This window comes from Nansenia antarctica (genome assembly GCF_963989245.1).
Source record: "Nansenia antarctica genome assembly, chromosome: 5".
Lineage (NCBI taxonomy): Eukaryota > Metazoa > Chordata > Actinopteri > Argentiniformes > Microstomatidae > Nansenia > Nansenia antarctica.
Window position 1 is genome coordinate 18,167,832 of NC_137690.1, and position 19,195 is coordinate 18,187,026.

Sequence of the window (19,195 nt, forward strand, 5' to 3'; positions counted from 1 at the left end):
TGTATCTCAGCTCTCAGGATTGTAACAGTCAACACATCCTGACTGAGGAGGAATTCCACATCTGTATCTAGGGGAGTGGGTGGAATAGTGGAAAAACATAAGGCAAGACTCTACACATGTGATACCAACAAGGTACATGAATGATGATGAAAGTACACATGTTCTTGACCATGGCCTATAATTACAGTAAGGCACATTCCCTTACCTCCACTCAAGTGACCCTGAATTCCTTTGACGCTCCTGCAATGGAAACCTTTCTGACAACAACGATAAACCCGTCGGACAAAACGGAAAAGCGGTTGTTCTGGGAAAACAGCGCGCCGTGAGCCTCCCTGGGGCAACGAGAGCACCCGGAGACGGTGTAACAGTGCCAAATCCCTGGGAGACTCGTGGCTCTCCTTCCAAGGTGCCGCCAGTACTGCGCAATGTTCCAGTTGCGTATCCACGCTCTCTCGTCGCCAGCGTCTCAAAATATCTGTGCGCAAAGTATTGTGTCCATCCTGAAAAGCAGATGACTTTGACAGTAACTCCTGCACTGCGCGACAATGGACTCCAACGAAACTAGTGAGGAAAAATAATGCAATCCAAGAGCACGGGGTAGATGCCATGGTGTGGTGAGACCGTGACTGGCTTGGAGAGCTCCACTGGTAAGAAATGGTCGTTCCAGGTTACGGTGCTATAACTCCGTTCAGTCACCTGGTCATTCTGAAATGGACAGCTTATCTGCGTGGTTTTAGGGGTAGCTCTATACGCCTACACTGACACAATGGGGACGTTCTGCCACTTAGAATTTGAATTATGTCCCTACTTTACTCTCCACCCCCTCTGTTTTGTTCGTGTCCTTAACCACCCATTTGCGCCCCGCGGCTCTTTAAATGCGCTTGCATAATAAGGCGCCCCAAGAACGGCGACTTCAGCCATTCAAATTCAGCTAAGTATCTAATGACCCTAATTACACTATATTTGGACCATCAAGAATGAACTCATTTGCAAGACACGAGGCACAGAAACCAACGGTGAATACAACTTTTCTATATGAATGTACGGCACGCAAGAAGCTGGAGACCTATGCTATCCAGTTTCAAATTATCTTAAATTTCACTTAAACTTGCGCTTTGTTCACTTCACCCAAAGTAATAACATTTCCATGATAACACCAGTGGTCAGATCGTGCTTTTCAGTGTTTGCTCTGGGTACCCCATCTGTTTACATTGGGCTGTATTATCTACTTCTGTAGAGGGAATATGGCCTGTAGGACCCCTGTTTAAACATGCGTTTTAGGGGACAATGTCACTCATTTAGACACAGCTTAAAGATTAGATAGGCTACTTTATTTATCTATGAATGAATCTTTTGAATGAATGCATTTTCAATTTGATTACTTGTAAGAGAAGTGTTGCAAATGACACAGGTATTGAGGAAAGAACAAAATCTGCAGTCAATTTTTACAAACTGCCATCTAATATTATTGAAAGAACATTTATGAGTTTACTTATACATAGTACTGTATCACAGTGTCAACAATTGGCTTTGCCTTGATTTCATGGGGCTAAAAATCAACCCTATTAAAGACACCTCTCTCAGTGCTAGAATATTACACTTAACATACAAAAAGAATAACATGGATATTGACAGTTGTAATTTGAAAGAAATAAAACTATTTACATACAATATGTCACCTATGAGTAGCCTGTTATTAACAATTCAGTCAGGACTGAATTCCTTGATCCAAATGAATAGGATTAAATTGATTAAGAAATACAGGAGGCATATATTAATGTTTATACTCTGAGTAGCAACTACACTATACAATATGGTTACAAAACCGCTCTATTTAAGTTAATACTGTAGTATTTGTGAAGTGTATGTACCTTATTATGCGCCAAAATTGCTTTGCAGTGACCGAGACCTCACAGAACATGACCACCGTTTCCACAAATCATTTGGCCAGATTCCTGTACTTCAATGCACCATTTGTTCAACGTGTTTCACATGAATTCAGACAGATTTATTAGACAGCATATTTAGAGCAGAGAGCAGTTGCTGCTAGATGTCGCTGTGTCACTCCCAGTCAGAGGAGGTTAACCCCGTGTTTCAGTAACCTATGTCGGGCCTTGGTGGGCAGGGAGAAAGCACTGTCCTGATGGTTGGGGATGCCAGAGTTTCTGATCGCTTTTTGATCCCCTTGCTGCAGGAAGTAAGTCTCCTGGGCTACGCTGCGGGTCCCATAGACGGCCACACCCGCGTTCCTGTGGTAGAAATGTTACCCAAATGTTACACATACAACATACACCAACACTCAGGGACAATGATTTAAGATAACAGACAGACACATCATAATGATGGCCCCCGTTCCCCTCCCCCCCCCCCCCCCCCCCCCGTCATCTGACTGAGGAGTAATGAAAGACAAGAGAGCCCCCTCTGTCACTGTCATACTGACCTGACAATAGCCTCCTGCAGGGCGTGAGTGTGAAAGAAATGCGAGTGAAGCAGTGATGTGGCTCTCACAAAGGAACGCTCCTGGGCTCCCCCTGGTCGGCCAGACAGGTTGGCTGCAGGGACACACAATCACACACTATTTACCTCAAACTACTATGAAACCACAAAATGCACCTAATATCCCAATCCGACTGAAGACTCTTGCAAAGTACCACAAATATACCACAATATACTCCAATTAACTTCCCGAAAAGCACTGCACTTAATACTCACTCTAGCAGCAAGGTGAGCAGTGGGAAAGTGAGAGAAATAGGGTTTCAAAAACATTACACAACAGACAGGTTAATAGAGGGAGAAAGAGAAAAAGAGAGAGAATGTCAAACAGAGAAAGCCAGGTGAAGAAAAGATGGAGCACATGTAGAGAGATCTGACGATAGTAGAGCCTCACTAGTGAGTGTGTTCTGTATACAGTCATAGTGTGCAAAGGTGTAGGGCCCCTGAGGCCCCGGAGCCCCTGGAGTGGTGGTCCTCAGGTGTGCTTCTAGTCCATTCAGAGATGCAAGGCTGCTGTGATACTGGAGATAAAGCACACGTTGGGAGTCAACAAAAATGGTGTGACAACTTTAAAGCAGTCCATACTTGCAGTTACAAGTTCTAGAGCGGAGATGGGGTTTCATTATCAATTTGCTAATTCACAGAGCAGGTTTTTTCCAAACGGGGTAAAAAGAACCATAGAAGAAAAAAAAAAAGAATCATATATTTGAGAATATTCCCCAACAGTTCTCACCACTTCCTCCATGGCAGCAGTGTCACTGTGGAAGTGGGGCTCCACCAGAAGAGCCAGTACCAGCCCTCTGATCCTGTGCTGGTACAATGCCATGGGGAGCAGGGGGGTCTCTGCAGATTTCTCACAGTGAAAAGGGACACCCACACCAGCCTGCTGGACACCTTTGCATGCACATCCATCCATGTTGCCTTCCCTCACACTCAACACCTCCTTGTCTCCCTGTCTGTCCACATCCCCCATTCTCTGACTGCCAGGCTCATGGTTGCTCTTGCCAAACAGCTCCCGGGACACTCTGTGTTCTCCAACGTTCTTTCCACTTATTGCAATATTATCACCGGTCTGTCCATTGAGATGAGACATATCCTCTTGCATTGAGCTGCCTTCCACAAAACCTTCTCCTGTAAGGTCCTTTATATTTGACTCACTGAACTCACCATCATTGCTAATAGAACTGTAATATAATGAACTTTCAAAGACACCTTCTACCTCACATGACCGCTTTCCATTTGACATTGTGTGTTTAGGGGACTGTAGGGACGTCTTGAGAGGTGAATTGCTGAAAGCGCCAGCAGTGCCTAATGACGGAATTGGTCTAAACAATAAGTCATCGGATATGGATGACCGTGGAGTGGACAGCATAGCTGGTGGGGGGTCAGGATCAGAGGGATCAGTGTCTGTAGAGGGTGTGTCAGACAGGGTCCTTGACAGGCGAGTCTTCCTTGGGCGAATAGCCTCCTTTGGGGTAGAGTGGGGCCTGCTGAAGACAAATAAAGTGTCAGAGGTTACATTTTCCCCCCTACTTCAGGGCTGCAACATTTCTAACGTGGTCTCCCACTCATACTCTTCTACATCGTACTCCTGCTCTCTTAATCAGGTGGTGTTTCTACACAGTATTTCTACAGTGAAAGGCGATGAGTCTCTGTCCGAAGGAGTGAGTGGACGCTCTGACCTGGACGCTCTGTCCACAGGAGAGCAGCGCAGGTGCTGTAGCTCGGCAGAGGTCAGGAACACGGTGGTGGACGTCACTGCAGCGGGCAGAGGAGCAGCGCCCGAGGAGCTGGACGAGCTCAGGTCATTGGGTCTCTGATCCTAAATCAAATTTGTAACATTTATTTTTGAAGTAGCTTTTATATTCTGATATCAATGCATAAATAAACGTTAAGCATAGAAAATGTAGGATGATCAGAATCTCCAAATTCTCAATTGTGAAACGATCCAATTCTCAGTCATGGATATCATACCTGGTTATACGTTTCAGTCTCGTGAACCATGACCTTCACAGTGAGATCAGGGTGCATCTGTGTGCTGACAACCCTGTAAAACAAATACAAGTTAAATGACAGAGCATGACAAGTTAGTACGCAGCTTATTTCCATTACAGTCCTTGGGTGCTGCAAAGGTAAACAAGACAACTTACCTGCCACGGTAGAGTATGCAACCGGCTAACACCAGGGGGCAGCGCTGACAGGCCTGAAGAATGAGGGCAGCCTTGAGTAAGAGAAGTGGGTCAATCTGAAAAACACAAAGTGATGCAATTAGGAGAAGGAAACTTGGGTAAGTGGGTTGTGTAAATCAACTTAAATGGTGAACGACTTGGGTTGAGGGTTAATCGTTAAGATTAACTGCAAACGCAACCGATAACCTGCATTTTTATATACGCCATTTCAAGTACATATAATACACCTGATACATACATGTGTAGAGTCAATTGTGCTCAAGCAACTAAAGATGTGATGAAGCTCTGTGGATCCTCCTTGCAAATGGGAGAGGTACTGGGCCCATCGAACCGCTAAATCTTCCTGACTGTTGATCTACATTCAAGACAAATCAGAGAGTGGGCACACATGGCAGAGACAAAACAACAAATGTCAGATAAACAAAAATCACTATGCAAAATGAAGAGAATCACTTGAGTGTACAATATTCAGTATTCAGTATTTCAGCATAGGGAAAAGACACATTTATCATAACTACAGCAAAAACATCACACCCATATGTGTTATACACATATCATATGTATTGTGACATTTAACATGTTTGCACAACAAAAAATAAAAGCATGTCTTAGTAGACTTTACCTGATAGCTTTGGCGGATGGGGCCGTTGTAGAAACAGAAGAGATTAATCATCTGATCAAGAAAGTTAGAGATGCTGACATCTGGTATATCCACTGAACAACCTAAGGCCTGAGAGGAAGGAAGAGAGATCAATGCACAGACACAAGCTGAGAAAAACAATTGGAGGACAGGGAGAAAAATCATCTTCAGGCCAGGGTGATGCTAATGCATTTACCTAGAAAGTGTTGTTTACAAGCCGGTGGATTCATAAAGCAATTAATTTGAAATGCTCTTAAACCTAGACACATTTGTAATGTTTTATATGATATGCATTCACATCACAATAATTCATGTGAAAGATTGAGATCAGATGTTACATATTAATGTAACAATTGATTCAAACAACACCCTCTAGAAAACAACAGAGAGCAAATGTCTCACGGACCTTCGTGGTATGATATAGAGCTTGATAAAGGCATGTGCATGTGGTGCAGGTCTAGGCCTTGAGGAACTCACCCACAAGAAGTCATCCTTCATGCGAATGGCAAACTTGCTTCGGCGCAGCCTGAGCAGACGCACAGGGGAGGAGGAGAGCTCAGAGACACAGCGGCTCACGCCTGCCAGCTGTCCACACATGAGCTCTTGCTTATCCAAAGGTGTCTGGATGAAATAAAAGGGCTAAAGTAAGCCGAAAGGGTCTCCTCACAAGGATCAACAATAACAATAATACATTATTAATTCAAAACCTTTCATCAATAACCATGACGGCTTCTTCTCTGAAAGCCCTACCTCTTCAGGATAAAAGTAGCAGATACCAGCTCTTGTCAGGTCACTCTCCCCCTTGACCTTTGATCCATCATACAGGAAGAAGTAATTGCACCTGTGAATCACAATAATAAGTGGAGTGGAACAGGCAGTTCATTCTCGATGGAATTAATTGACATAAAACCACTTCATGGCATAGGTGAATAGCCTAGTTGAGATCATGCACATTAAATGAAGAAAACAAGAGCAAGGATAATAATGGCATAACCACTGAAGGAAGAAATCTGCATAATCATGGATGCTGTCAAAAGACCAACAATGTGGTTTTACCGTCTTGAATCAGGCACCGTGATCTCTGCCATCGCTGTCACACAGGTGGTTGTTGGTTTTTCCGGGGACAGCCCTCGCTCTCTCACTGTGCCCGTAATCCAGTTGCTTCGAAAGGTCAATAAACAAGCTATCCGACTGTAAAACTATCATAGCGATAATTGTGATATGAACGAGCACTCAATTGTATGTTCATATTTCTTCTAATAAGCCTGGCGAACAAAGTTATTCGACTTTTATGGTGGTTATTATTGAGAATGTAGCTAGCTAGTAATATTTTTTGCAAACCATAACATGTTACTGCCAATATGGAGCTAACCAGTTAGACCTGTATCGGTCAATGAAACACACTTGTGAAATGTCTAAAAAGTTGACAATCATGACACCATACCGACAGTATTAGTAACATTGACGAATTCCATTGTCCTCGTCAATGTTGGCTTCTATGGACACAATTACGAAGGTAAATCATCTCTTTGGTTGACGACTCGATTTAGCTCAGTAGAAGAATGCGAGTCACAAGAAGTTGGTCATGTGAAACTTTCAAAGTAAGGGTAGCAAATAGGGCCAAACAGTGCGCACTTATAACGAATTTCTAACGCCATTTATAAATGCACTCTCCCCGGATCTACACCGATTTATTATGTTATTTGTACTCACACAACTGCAAAAAAATAAATAAAACAATGAAACAAATAACAATATAATTACGGTAATAGTTCTTTATTTCTGTTAAGATAAGCAGATGTGTTAAATGGTCCAGAAAGAATTGCAACTAACATTTTGGGTGCCTTGTATCAAGAGCACAGAGGTAAACTGAATGAATGAATGAATAGTTTAATGACCACACAACCTAGGTCGGTGGAATTTGTTGTCGGTACAGCTCAAAAGCAGTGTCAAAAAACATACACACATTGTACATGACTATTACATGAATGGAAATGAAGAGAGTAAACTGTATGAGGGAGTGTGGTCCAGTAACTGAATGAGGCAATGAAGGTAGGCTGGTCCCAGTGCCAGTGATGAGGTCTGGAGGGGGTTCACTCTTCATGTCCCTCATAGCCATCAGGGAGGGCATTAAGTTCAGAGTTGTGGAACAAGGAGTGGGTTCCATCTCCCCAAGGGAAACGCTGTTGAGAAACATGAGTCAAGTTAATTAAAAACAAAATTCAATGAATAGTGGGACACACAGACAGACTGCAACAGAGATCTCAAGTATCAATACCTGGAGAACTGAACTCTATATGCATATGGCGTGAGAGTTGGGGAGTTAGAGCTTTACTGGTCCATACTTCACTTCTTGCTGGGTTCAATAAATCAACTGCTGTTACCATACTGTTCTGCTTGTGACATGAATGAATGAATAAATTAATGAAAAACGTAAGGAATTTTGCCCTCAGTTAAGTGATGGTGGCAGGGCATAAGCTCAAAGGCATATTCATAAAGCAAGGAGCATTTTAGGACAGTCAAAGTGTCACAAGCAAGAAGGCGTCACTCGTAGTGGACTTATTTCAACTGGGAATAAGAGAAATGTGGACGAGTAAAGGCCCTATAATTTGGAGACTCAACTCAGAATTCATATACGTAACATATGGAGTTGGTCCCCTTTTATTTTATTTTTTTAAGTATGCACATACTCTCCATCCACATTACATTTGCATTTCTGCATAGTGTGTAGCTAAATCATAGGGTGATGGCTAAATTGAAAATGAAGAAATTGAAATCGTCTGTCGATTGTAATGTAGAGTGCCATATTTGTAGTTTTCCACCGTGAAGGGAATAAAGTTAATTTGGATATTAAGCTTCTGGACTGTTTATTTCGTGGGGCCGATGAAAATCTCAAGATGGAGAGTATGCAGATACTTTCACTCAGGCAGTCATTGATGAAAAAGTTGAATGCTCCTGCAAGCCATTGAGACGATACTTATTTATTAATTAAACTATACAGTGTCATGTCAGAGCTAGTTCTCCAGCTTGAGTATCATATGCATATCAACTTGTTATTTTCACACTTGAACCAGACCTTGGTACGAATGCGAAGGTGGCTATAAGGGACGAACTCGGGCTGTACGTGGTGCAGTGCGTGCTGCTGCATTTTCAGGTACATGTTCAACATGCACACTGCAACCCCAGGAAGGGCAACCACGAAGGTGAGGATCTTCCATGTCTTAGCTGGAAGAGAAACAAAGAAAGATAAATCAATTAGCTATCTGTATAATGAGTGACAATTAGCTATCTGTATAATGAGTGACAATGCACCACGGCTTGGATTAGGCCACATCAAATTTAGACGTGCTGGTGTAAGCGAAGACATCTAGATCAGTCTTGTCTAGCCCTGTAAACGAGATGCATTAGCACTGAGGATAGGACGGAGGAAGTCTCGGGGTTAGCTGGGTCGCTAGCTAGCAAACCATTTAGAGTACTAGGTAGCATTCAATTAAAACGATTCAGCATTGAATAGGGGTAAGCTAGGGACGTTAGTACTATAAGGCAACTGCCAACACAAAGGACTAGACATGTCATTAGCTATGTCGTGGCGACTTAATAACAACTGCCATTTTAGCCAGCAGTAGCTAGCAAGGTCACTGTATATGCGTAACTGTTTCTGACAAACAAGATATAGGTTCTATTAAAAAACTGTCCTGCAAAGCTTCTAATCTGAGGCATGTTTATGTGATCTTACCAGCTTGGTCCCCATGACCTGCTGCGGTAGCGGAGAGTTGACGGGTCTGGGTCAAGCGAGACCGTACGAGGGCATTACAAACACGTCCGAACGCCGCCATCTTCGCTGTCTGTCTGACCGTCTCACGAATGAACGGAGGTGACGCACTTCGCTCCAGAGACGGGTCTCCCACAGCCACGCCACCTCCAGGGCTGAAGCGGAAACACAACAGAGACGGGTCTCACACAGCCACGCCACCTACAGGGCTGAAGCGTCAACACAACAGAGACGGGTCTCACACAGCCACCACGCCACCTACAGGGCTGAAGCGTCAACACAACAGAGACGGGTCTCACACAGCCACGCCACCTACAGGGCTGAAGCGTCAACACAACAGACTAGCTTTCTACAGCCGCCGTCAGGTTGGGATTACTGAATGACAAGTGACAACCAAAAATGTCCGCTGCTTCAAAAGCAGCTATAGGGGAGGACAGCCAATCTCATCAACACCAGAGGAAGTATCGTATGTATACGTTTGTTGTGTGCTTCTCTCTAAATAGGATAGGCATTGCAACTACCCATTTCGATTGGATAACTCAACTTATGAACATATTATTCATGCAACTGTTACGTTCTTGTTCTCTAGGGATGAAGTAACAAATTACAGTTGGTATGAGTAAAAATTCAAGATATTCTATTGGCCAGTTTTGAAGTCTTATAGTAATGACATAAAAACAGAATTAGAACTAACAAATGCCTCCTATTAATCATAAACAAAATAAGTCACCAAATAAAAGAAACAACGACATCCACCAATCATGGTTTTTCTTCAATCAAATAAAAGAGTCATAAAGTATAAACGGTGACTATTAAAGCACAAAATAAACACTACACAAGTATCAATGAATTCACTAAACAAGTATCAAATAATTCACTAAACAAAGAACACAACTAACAAATTAAACCACCAGCATGGCATAACACAAAACGGTGGGAACTGTTGTGATGAACACAACAGCTCCTGCTGGTTTTCCCTCAGTGTCTTTTGAATCGTGTGGCCTCTGATGATTGGCTGGTGTGGCCTCTGATGATTGGCGGGTGTTTCCCAATTATCAAGGGGGGTGGATCCCCTGGACTAGGACTCCTCTTCTGTTTAGATTTTAAAGAGACACACATTTTAAATGCTTTATTTATGTCCACATACATGTACAATTCTAAAGGACATAAATACTAACAGTGCATTTTGATATCATGGAAACAATCTGTTACAGTAATGCTGAGCCAACAACCAGTTCTGCCACACACAGGATGTTATTCGCACCAGATGATAACAGTGGGTTGACACTTGACAGATACAGTATCAATACTATAAGACAGACAGTATCCAGCTCATGGGTACAGGAAGCACCGCCTTCTCCATATTGAGCGGCTACCAATAACAGCGGATACTGAGCAATATTTTGCTAACTGTTTGGCCCTTCTCTTAGGAAGACCAGCCATATGAAGGCCTCTAACAACAGACTTATGTTATGAACATGGCCCAGGCTGCCAAATATAAAAACTAAAAGTTGACATCTGTAGCCCAGTTGTGATATGGCCTGCTCCAGCTGTTAGTATTTTAAGATTTTGGTTAAAAAGGCTTCCTCTAGGCTATGGTCAAAGGTGCAGCCAACTTCTAAAATAAGCACCTCTCTGTGGTTTTCGTTGACAATTACAACATTTGCTGAAATATTAGAGAACACTCCTAATGACTCTTCGTCACTACACAAACTGAACATGTGGGGCTTTACAGTGGAGTGCTTGTACAGCGTTGCGGCAGGCCTGAATATGGAAAAGACACCCTCTGAAATCAGATCCACAATTCGATCATGCCTACATATGTAGAGCCCTTTATAAGCATGACAACCATTTAAGATGTGGGGCATGGTTTCAGTAATCTGCTGGTGACTGTGATGTATGCAGTGTGGGCTATGACTGTCAGGAAGCCAGATGGAAAGGTTTAGCTTCGTTGGTCAAACCTGCAGCCTAGCTTTTAAAGTGAAGGTGACAATACACTCGTCAAGAGTTACGCTTTTGAACACTGCGTGAGAGACAAAGTGATCAGCAGCAGGGAGACATGCCAGCTTCCCTTGCAATTTCAGTTCAGTCCAGTGCTGTCGTTGTCTTTGTCGTAGCGCCATCATAAGGTGTCCCCGGGTATTGACTGGTGGGAGAAGATGATCTGTCCCACAGATGTTAATGGTTGCCCTCACTGAGATGCTGGGGTCAGTGATGATCTCCTCAGAGACAGCCACCACCACTGAGTTTGACCCCACCCACTCCAGGGCCACGTTGTTCCAGCCGCAGAGATCGTTGAGGTCAGGCCAGTCAGACCACACTCCGAATCCAGGGGAGTGAGTGTCCAACTTTCCACTGGCTTTCCTCTTAAATCCCAGGAAACTAGACTCTGATGGACGCGCCATGGGGACCTTGCGTCTCCGTAAGTCCAAGAACAGTGAGGCTCTAGCCATCTCCCTCACACACTGGTCGTCACTGTTCAGCATGTTCAGGAGATGGCTGAGTCTGGTGGCAAAATAAGTCCACTCAAAGTTAGGAACTCAGAGTCCGCCCTCCTGTTTGCTGTGGAATATGATGTCACGTGTGGTATGAGTGTTCAGTCCAGTCCATTTTCTAAACAAAAGTACGGTCTTATCGTTCATTTCACGTAGAGACTTGCGTGGAATGTGTATATTAGAAAACAGATGCTGAACCTTGACCAGGGCTATTTGTCTGACTGCTTCTAGTTTCATGATGAGTGGCAGGGGTGATGCATCTATCAAATCAAGCCTGGTGGAGTACTCAGAAATTATGTCTGCAACTTGATCTTTCCACTCTCCTGCCACGTTGAATTTATGACCCAGATATAAGTTTCATGCAATGAATAAGCTCTGAGTGGCTGGTTATTGATTTTGAATACAGGTGTGGTATCTGATTTAGATCAGATTTTGTTTGATTTACAACCAGAACAGACACTACTACAGACACAAACATATAGACAGACAACCAGGCTACTGATAGCCGTCACAAACTACAAAATGCTTGTCTGAATTCAATACCATACCACTTTGTCACCTCATGTCCGCCTTTTTGGCTCTGAGCAGTTTCCAGTTGGAGACCAGATTGTGCTGTGTCGTTAGTGGAGTCCTGCCTCAACTGATGCAGACAGAGGAAGGTCTGGTTCTCATCTTCATTATTATCATCACCATGACTGGTGGCGACCATAGACTCTGAACTGAAGATGGTATTGGAGAAGACAGAGTCGAGGGTGAATGGGGAACCGAAGAGGGACTCCTGGCAGGAGGATCTGGGCTGGTCTGCGGCCGCTGCCGAAGTCTCTGGGGGACTTCATCGGTGGCGACGGCTCGCTCCCGTTAACATCTGGATCGGGTTGGTTATTCTGACCCGCTGTGCCTTCCTGATCCTGGTTCTGGTTCTCATCCGATCCATTGACAGGTGGAGGTAAGGGATCCACTTTTATCGCCACGGCCCCAGAGTCGCTGTGGACACTGGTGTGCCGTGAGGAGCCCTCGGCCGTGGAGATGACCCTACTGGCCCGGGGGAGTGTGGACAACGCCTCCTTCCTGACCTCATCCTTGACCTCAGACTTCTCCAGCTGCCTAGAACTGGCCATTGGACGTCGGACAGAGTCGAGGGGGAAGCCAGGTCATTCAGGGTGTTGCTCCTCTTATGGGGGGAGATAGTGTCGGCTATGGAGGTGGTGGCGGAGCCCCCGGAGCCATCTGAGCCCATGAAGGAGCCATTGTCCTGGCAGGAAGAGGAGGGGGGTCCCCCACCGTCAAGGACCTCACAGGAGCCCAAGCACATGGGGGTCACATGGTCACGGTCAGGGTGACACCCCTGCTCTGGGCCTGAGGCTTCGTCAGCTTTCTCATCTTCAGGGCGATCCAGTTCCCATGCCTCTGTGGAGGCGAGAGGTCGTACAACTTACGTACTGGTCCATAATCCTTTCCTCCAGCTTCTCCTTCTGCCTCTTCAGCTCATTCAACTTGTCTATGTACTGTCTGCTCCACATGTAACAAGTCCTTACTCTCCATGGTGTGCTCCAGCAGGGTGCGGCTCTGCAGCATCAGGGTCTGGACATGATCCAGCAGGTGGCGGTTCTCCTCCTCCAGGTTCCCCTTCAGCTGGCCCAGCAACTCACACTGGTTGGTCAGTTTGGTGGATGTGATGTCCAGTTGTTGGTACTGCTCTTTGAGCTTGGAGAAGCCAGACTCCTGACGGGTCTGGTCCAGCTTGACGCTGTTCAGCAGAGTCTTCAGGAGCCGGTTGCACCACGTCTTACTAAGTACAAACTAACCCTAGTTATAGCGTAAGTATTTACTAAATCAAGATTTAGTCACTACTAAACTTGAATGGGTTGCACCAACCACACTAGTTATGACGTAGACCTTAGTAACTACTAAATATTTATACATACCCCTAAGGTGGTGTAAGTTATAACTAACTCGTAGCTAACCGTAGTTAGATAAAGTAGCCTGCCGAAGCAGGGGAAAACCAGCCTATGGAAGATAGCGATTCAGACACATGAGCCGTAGTTATAACAAATTAAATTGTTTATTAATACAATGTATTACATTTTGGCTTGTAGTTCCACGCTTATGGTTGGATCACAATCACAATGGCCTAGTATTTGACTTGTAGCCCAGTCACGTATGATCCCAGTATTGTAGCATCAGGCGGACAGGTTGGGTTGTTATTGTGCACGTCATGTTATTGCTCATATATATTTATTTTAATCCTGTTCTTTTACCAACTGCTAAGACAACAATATAGTAAGCTAGTTACTTTAGCTAGCTAAAGATATTGGCCCCCCAAATCATTTTACAACTTGTTTAGCAATTGTTACGATGTTTCTGTGGAACTCTGCAGTGAAGGCAGTGTTGCCATATTGGTCTGATGCCCAAAAAAAAATTCTGACTTTTATTCAGAAATTTTATTTTTCAGACTTTTATTCAGAAATATTTTTAGATCTGGTAGATCTGGTTCAGCCTTTTCTTCCCAGAGCCTGTGGCACTCGGAGGTGGTGGTCCAGTGCTGTCCCTCAGAGCCTTCTCCAGTCCCTTCTCCAGTCCAGTTCTCCAGAAAGGAAAATCGAATGACCAAAAGATACACATTTTTTTTTTTTTTTTTGCTGCGTCTGAGAATAATGGCTATTATAAAAGTACATTCTTGTATAATGTTTTATTATCAACTTCTGTTCCTTCTTTATGCCAAGCTTGTTTTGGCAGCAGAATTGTTTGCTCTTTTTAACCAGTCACCTGATTAATGTATAGGCCTATGGGAGAACTCAACAGAAACACAACTTTGAACCTGTGATCAGAGACATAGATGTAGGCAGAGAACACTAGACACAGATCGGCAGAGAGGGAGGTAAGATGACATAAGACAGCATGTCAGAGTTACACGATTTTTGTTGGATTGTATTACCACTGTTCTCATCACATTATATTACTTAAGGTTATGGGTTATTTGGAGTTCATTAAGTGTCTTTCAATCACAATATTCACTGAATAATCCTATTGTAACTTAATTTATCTAAATATAATTTTGAGAAATCTGTGTTTGGCTTTTGGAAGGAAGAAATGTAATAATTAATTTCTTTATTTACTTAATTGGGGCACTTCATACTTGGGGGGGATTACCGTATATGATGGAGGTTTGCATAGACTATTGATTGAGAGGTTAATACTTAACATATTTGACGGTGCTCTGCTATAGTCAAACCACCCTGGCTGGCACAAAGACATTGTAACAGGTAGCTGACATGCACTAGGAATGGTCACCTATTTTATTCCTTAGAATACAAATGACAGATTGGGTTGAATGACATTTTTGTTTTGACTCAAGAATAAGATAATTATAGTAAAACAAAGGGACTAAATAAAGGAATATCTTTCACAGAAATGGAATCCACAAACTATGATCAGTTCAGTGCCTCTGAACTTGAAAGTAATAGTGGGCGGAAGATGATCCTACAAAGAGGTAAATTATACCATAGGTTATTATGGGGAACGACACATTCATCTAACCAATATGTGGCTATTAATTGTCATTTTCACCATTTGTGTGTTCTCTTAGTGAGGCGGGGCAAGGTGGCTTATCTCCTGTATAGTGTCTTGGTGTTCGTCTTGTTGATACTACTGCTGATTACTGGAATTAAATGTAAGGCTCACTAAATTGTGCAGATCATTTTCCATTGGAGGCGGCAGATAGTCAATACAAAATGTGTGTTTCAGTGTTCATCTTTATACACTCTTGTTATACACTGTGACCACTTCACAATGTCATCACTTTTATTACCACTCTGTCCTCCTTTTCTCCAGTTTCTCAAATAAACAGAGAGCTAGCTGAGGTGCAGCTTAAACTTGAGTCACTTAAAAAGCATGTGATGGGTGAAGAAGTCACATTAGGTAATTATGGCTATCAGACAAAAACAACCATATCTTGATGGAATGTGATGACAAACATCCTGATACCAATATATGTAAATAACTGCTTGTAGTAAAAGTTATTCAGTTTTAATAAGTCCAGGACTGATTGCATATTTATGCTTCCCACTCCCCCTTGACAGCCCCCCCTTATGCCACGTATGGATATTATGATCCTTATGATTATGAGCTTCCAGTGAGAGGTAATAGACTCATTATTAGACTACTTAGACATTACTATCCCTTGGACTGACGTTTGCTCACCATGGCAGCCTGATCACTTTGATCCCATTGTCCCCAGGGCCGTGTGAGGAAGGCTGGACATTCTTCCACAGTAGCTGCTACATGATTTCCAAAGAAGAGGTCCAGTGGACCAGCGCAGTGGAAACATGTAGTACACTGGGAGCACACTTGCTTGTTCTTAACAGTGAGGAGGAGCTGGTAAGGTAGAGGAGAAGTTATTGTTGGTCTCACATGAGGCACCATAGGATGATGCTAAGAGAGCTCCTATTTTTCGACTGTTTAGGACTACATCTCAACACTGCTCTTAAGCTCCAAGAGCTACTGGATTGGGCTTATGAGAGGAGAAGAGGACCAATGGACCTGGGTGGATGGAACTGACTTTCAGTCAACTCCAAAGTAAGGGATGATTGTGGGATGGGGGGGATGTAGGATATGAAATGAACTGCTGTCAAGAACTGTAGAATCACTCTGTGTCTTCTGCCGTACACTGAAGACACATCTCTTCAAGCTACACCTTAAACTGTCCCTCCTGAGACATCTACTTCCCCTCTACTCCTCTGTAAAGTTTCTCTGCTGTAAAAAAAAAACTAAAATAAAAACGTCCTTATTCTAGCACTACGACTGCCAATGGCGTCTGGCCCGAGCAGATAACATTTTCCTGCTATGACTGGTGGATAGATGATTCACTTAGACAAATGTTGATTCACTTATTCACTTAGACAAATGTTGTTGTAAGTCGCTTTAGATAAAGGCATCTGCTAGATGCCAAAAATGTAAAGTGAAATCCTTAAACCTGTTCATATAATAGCTGCTACCTTTCTCTCCTCTCAGATTCTGGGATCAAGGGCAGCCAGATAACTGGGACTACCGTCTGAATGGAGAGGACTGCGGGCAGCTTCATCATGCAAGTGCGGACCCTCGACGCAAGCTTTGGAATGATGCAGACTGTACCCTGGCCTTCCAGTATATTTGTGAGGCAAAAAGGAAATGATAAAACAGTGTATCCATTTTTGCTAATGATGCATGAGCCTGGCCCTCAAAATGATGACAGTAATATTAGGGTGCTTGATTAACACTTGGTGCAGCCTATCATTAAATAAGTGCCTATTATCCTCCTACTTTTCTGTATGTTAAAAATAGTGGGGGGGGGTTTGGAAAGAGAACAATAAAACACAAAGCCACCTGTTTGATAATATCTATTATTGATGTCAAAGAAAGTGTGTGCTAGTGATAACAACAGTAAGCAGTGACAGCGTCTCAGGTTCTGTTCTCATGAGAGTTCATTCGCAGCGGTCACTGGGAAGTTGCTTATTCTCCTCGTTGTACCCTGCCGTGGCAAAACAATGGGCTGCCTTTCTGTCACACTCACAGATAAACTGCTCACATGGATTGTTCTTGTCTGTTTGACAGAGGGAGAAAAGGGGAGGGGAGAGGGAGAGAGAGAGAGAGATATGAGGGTAAATGGCACAATTGTAAAACTAGTAGTAAATGTAGTTGCAAAATGTGTTTAAAAATGTAATGAGGCTCTCATGTCATGTCACTCCTTGAACACTACAAACATATCAGATACATAAGTGTGTGTTGGGATGCATGTCATGTCATTCTTGTCATAGGATGGTTAATTAAGCTAAACGTTGGTGGCCCATTCTTTGATGAATTGTCTATGAATTGCATTTTAAAACCAGGTGGCTTTAAAATTCTGAGTAATTTCTTCCACATGTGTTCCAGGAGGCTTAAATTTACACAAGAATATGGTGTTTGGCTACACGAGATTACACAGATAATGTCATCGACCAAGTTCAAGAGGGTCATTGATATACAGATGTAGGAGCATAGAACAGCCTAAAGAGGGTGCTGTTGTATGTCCTATGTTCCCAATAGCACATACTGTATGCAGTCTGAAAGTTATTTTTTTCAAAAGGGCTATGTTTGAATCTTGCAATTATGTTTAACTCACCAGCACGGCAGGTGACAGTGTTAGTGTCCCGGTTACACTTGTAGCTGTATACTTCAGTGTAAGGGTTATTTATGATAGGCCAACATTCCTCGTGTTGCATGGCCTCACTGAAGCACTGGTCATGAACCTGGCAGCATCTAGAACACACACAGGGCACAAAGATCAATGGTTTCAAAACCCCAACATCACAGCCTTCACAGGCACATCACTTTTTTCCTAACCTATATCTCCACACAACCTTTCACACATTCATCTTCAATTCTGAGAGCCCTGTTCACTGCCTCTGCTGCCCCTGTCCTCCCCCACCTACGTACCTGTCAAGCTCATCCACAGGTGTGCCTGAGCCGCCCCCTCCACAGTAGCAGCCGTAGTCAGCGTAGTCCAGCAAAGGCCAGCTTTCAGGGTTGACGCAGACAATCATCGTCCTGAACTGCCATAGTGCAAGGTTGCTTGGTAATGCCAGTACTATGAGACACACAAGCATTGTGATGAATAATGGAGAGATAACCTTAGATTTGAAGGGTCACACAGGGTCTTTTGCAATATACAAGTTACATGTATGTGTAGTTTGTCAAATGTTTTGCAATACAAAGTGACTTTACTAAAGGAATCCTTTTTGCAAAGAAAAGACAGTACAAATGTATACTGCTCTGATAATGAAAACAGCATCAAAGCTGTCTCACATACATACAGTGTATAAAATACTCACAGACTGGCAGACAGAGTGTTAAGAACAGCAAAGTGTGAAATCCACTCATTTTGGCGATGAAAGGTCTGGGCTGTGAACCCATGAATATTTATACTGACTCATGACCTTGAGGGGCAGGCCTTGATGATCAACGCACACAGGGCCAGTTACACTTGAGGACAAAGAATAAAAAATTGCAAATACAGAGACCCACTAATTAACACTTATGGACTTGTGTACAACGATAAAGATGCATTCAATTGCATTTCAATATTTAGATTTACATGTAAATACACATTAGATGTAAGACTCAATAACTCATTGCACAATGCTTGACTTGAGCAATGTGACGTGTATGTATGGGAATTTAATCATGTGTTTATCATTTACACAGCTGTTCTGCTGGAAGTGTTCTTTGGAGGCAGTGACGTACAGGCTAAATTTAGTGTGGTGTTTTGTCAATAAAAAGACTACTTGTGTTTCAACCCTGACCATAACTCTCTGGCTCTAAGAAAACAGTGACAGACTTCAGGACAAAGTATGAAATAGTCTAATACAATTGGAAAAATCTATGAAAACTAAAATGCATTACATCCAACTGTCAAACATCCAGCAGTCATGAATTCCATAGTATTGTTCACACATAATTGCATTGTATGGTACAAAGTGTGTACCTTTAACTCAATTCTAAATAAGTAGATGTTGGTGACAAACACAATTCATACAAGAAAACATTTTTTTGTGTGGGTGTCATAACTAGGTGGTACTGTAGATCCCCAACC

The 19,195-nt window shown here is 43.2% G+C and overlaps 4 protein-coding genes across 6 annotated transcripts; 1 reads left to right on the forward strand and 3 right to left on the reverse strand.

The window, feature by feature from the left end:
- Window positions 1–1,334: 1,334 nt before the first annotated feature.
- Window positions 1,335–6,905, reverse strand: hps4 (HPS4 biogenesis of lysosomal organelles complex 3 subunit 2). Its single transcript, XM_080531019.1, has 13 exons — window positions 6,767–6,905; window positions 6,379–6,483; window positions 6,073–6,163; window positions 5,800–5,943; window positions 5,305–5,412; window positions 4,921–5,037; window positions 4,644–4,738; window positions 4,468–4,540; window positions 4,176–4,315; window positions 3,227–3,980; window positions 2,888–3,014; window positions 2,441–2,552; window positions 1,335–2,249 (listed from the first exon to the last, which is right to left on the reverse strand). Exons 2-13 carry the CDS (start codon window positions 6,408–6,410, stop codon window positions 2,072–2,074), a joined length of 1,971 nt encoding a protein of 656 aa, XP_080387145.1. The 5' UTR covers window positions 6,411–6,483; window positions 6,767–6,905; the 3' UTR covers window positions 1,335–2,071.
- A 177-nt stretch (window positions 6,906–7,082) lies between these two features.
- On the reverse strand, window positions 7,083–9,172 carry cox6a1 (cytochrome c oxidase subunit 6A1). Of its 2 annotated transcripts, XR_013937441.1 has the most exons (4): window positions 9,059–9,172; window positions 8,399–8,547; window positions 7,307–7,505; window positions 7,083–7,191 (listed from the first exon to the last, which is right to left on the reverse strand). XR_013937441.1 is itself a non-coding variant. In XM_080530821.1 (3 exons), exons 1-3 carry the CDS (start codon window positions 9,156–9,158, stop codon window positions 7,416–7,418), a joined length of 339 nt encoding a protein of 112 aa, XP_080386947.1. In that variant the 5' UTR covers window positions 9,159–9,172; the 3' UTR covers window positions 7,083–7,415. The 2 variants fall into 2 exon arrangements, 1 of the variants encoding a protein (XP_080386947.1); XM_080530821.1 differs by having other exon boundaries at window positions 7,083–7,505.
- Window positions 9,173–14,855: 5,683 nt separating this feature from the next.
- Window positions 14,856–16,948, forward strand: LOC308157468 (C-type lectin domain family 4 member E-like). Its single transcript, XM_080531024.1, has 7 exons — window positions 14,856–15,079; window positions 15,176–15,259; window positions 15,421–15,507; window positions 15,669–15,728; window positions 15,827–15,966; window positions 16,052–16,164; window positions 16,600–16,948. Exons 1-7 carry the CDS (start codon window positions 15,001–15,003, stop codon window positions 16,757–16,759), a joined length of 723 nt encoding a protein of 240 aa, XP_080387150.1. The 5' UTR covers window positions 14,856–15,000; the 3' UTR covers window positions 16,760–16,948.
- A 70-nt stretch (window positions 16,949–17,018) lies between these two features.
- pla2g1b (phospholipase A2, group IB (pancreas)) lies at window positions 17,019–19,134 on the reverse strand. Of its 2 annotated transcripts, XM_080531028.1 has the most exons (4): window positions 18,435–18,479; window positions 18,040–18,190; window positions 17,726–17,862; window positions 17,019–17,167 (listed from the first exon to the last, which is right to left on the reverse strand). In XM_080531028.1, exons 2-4 carry the CDS (start codon window positions 18,144–18,146, stop codon window positions 17,049–17,051), a joined length of 363 nt encoding a protein of 120 aa, XP_080387154.1. In that variant the 5' UTR covers window positions 18,147–18,190; window positions 18,435–18,479; the 3' UTR covers window positions 17,019–17,048. The 2 variants fall into 2 exon arrangements, with proteins under 2 accessions (XP_080387154.1, XP_080387153.1); XM_080531027.1 differs by having other exon boundaries at window positions 18,040–19,134.
- Between the last annotated feature and the right edge of the window lie 61 nt (window positions 19,135–19,195).

Bases quoted from the DNA above. Each gene is read 5' to 3' on its own strand.
- hps4 (XM_080531019.1), bottom strand. From the start codon at position 6,410: ATGGCAGAGATCACGGTGCCTGATTCAAGACG. The intron at 5,944-6,072 runs GTAGGGCTTTCA...TATTTCATCCAG, and splicing joins GCTACTTTTATCCTGAAGAG to ACACCTTTGGATAAGCAAGA. The intron at 4,541-4,643 runs GTAAGTTGTCTT...TTTGTTTTACAG, and splicing joins TGCATACTCTACCGTGGCAG to GGTTGTCAGCACACAGATGC.
- pla2g1b (XM_080531027.1), bottom strand. From the start codon at position 18,209: ATGCTTGTGTGTCTCATAGTACTGGCATTACCAAGCAACCTTGCACTA. The intron at 17,863-18,039 runs GTACGTAGGTGG...TGTGTGTTCTAG, and splicing joins CCTGTGGATGAGCTTGACAG to ATGCTGCCAGGTTCATGACC. The intron at 17,168-17,725 runs GTGAGTTAAACA...TCTGTCAAACAG, and splicing joins CACTGTCACCTGCCGTGCTG to ACAAGAACAATCCATGTGAG.
- LOC308157468 (XM_080531024.1), top strand. From the start codon at position 15,001: ATGGAATCCACAAACTATGATCAGTTCAGTGCCTCTGAACTTGAAAGT. The intron at 15,967-16,051 runs GTAAGGTAGAGG...TCGACTGTTTAG, and splicing joins TTAACAGTGAGGAGGAGCTG to GACTACATCTCAACACTGCT. The intron at 16,165-16,599 runs GTAAGGGATGAT...CTCTCCTCTCAG, and splicing joins GACTTTCAGTCAACTCCAAA to ATTCTGGGATCAAGGGCAGC.
- cox6a1 (XM_080530821.1), bottom strand. From the start codon at position 9,158: ATGGCGGCGTTCGGACGTGTTTGTAATGCCCTCGTACGGTCTCGCTTG. The intron at 8,548-9,058 runs GTAAGATCACAT...TTTCTCTTCCAG, and splicing joins AGGTCATGGGGACCAAGCTG to CTAAGACATGGAAGATCCTC. The intron at 7,506-8,398 runs GTCTGGTTCAAG...GTTTCTCAACAG, and splicing joins ACCTTCGCATTCGTACCAAG to CGTTTCCCTTGGGGAGATGG.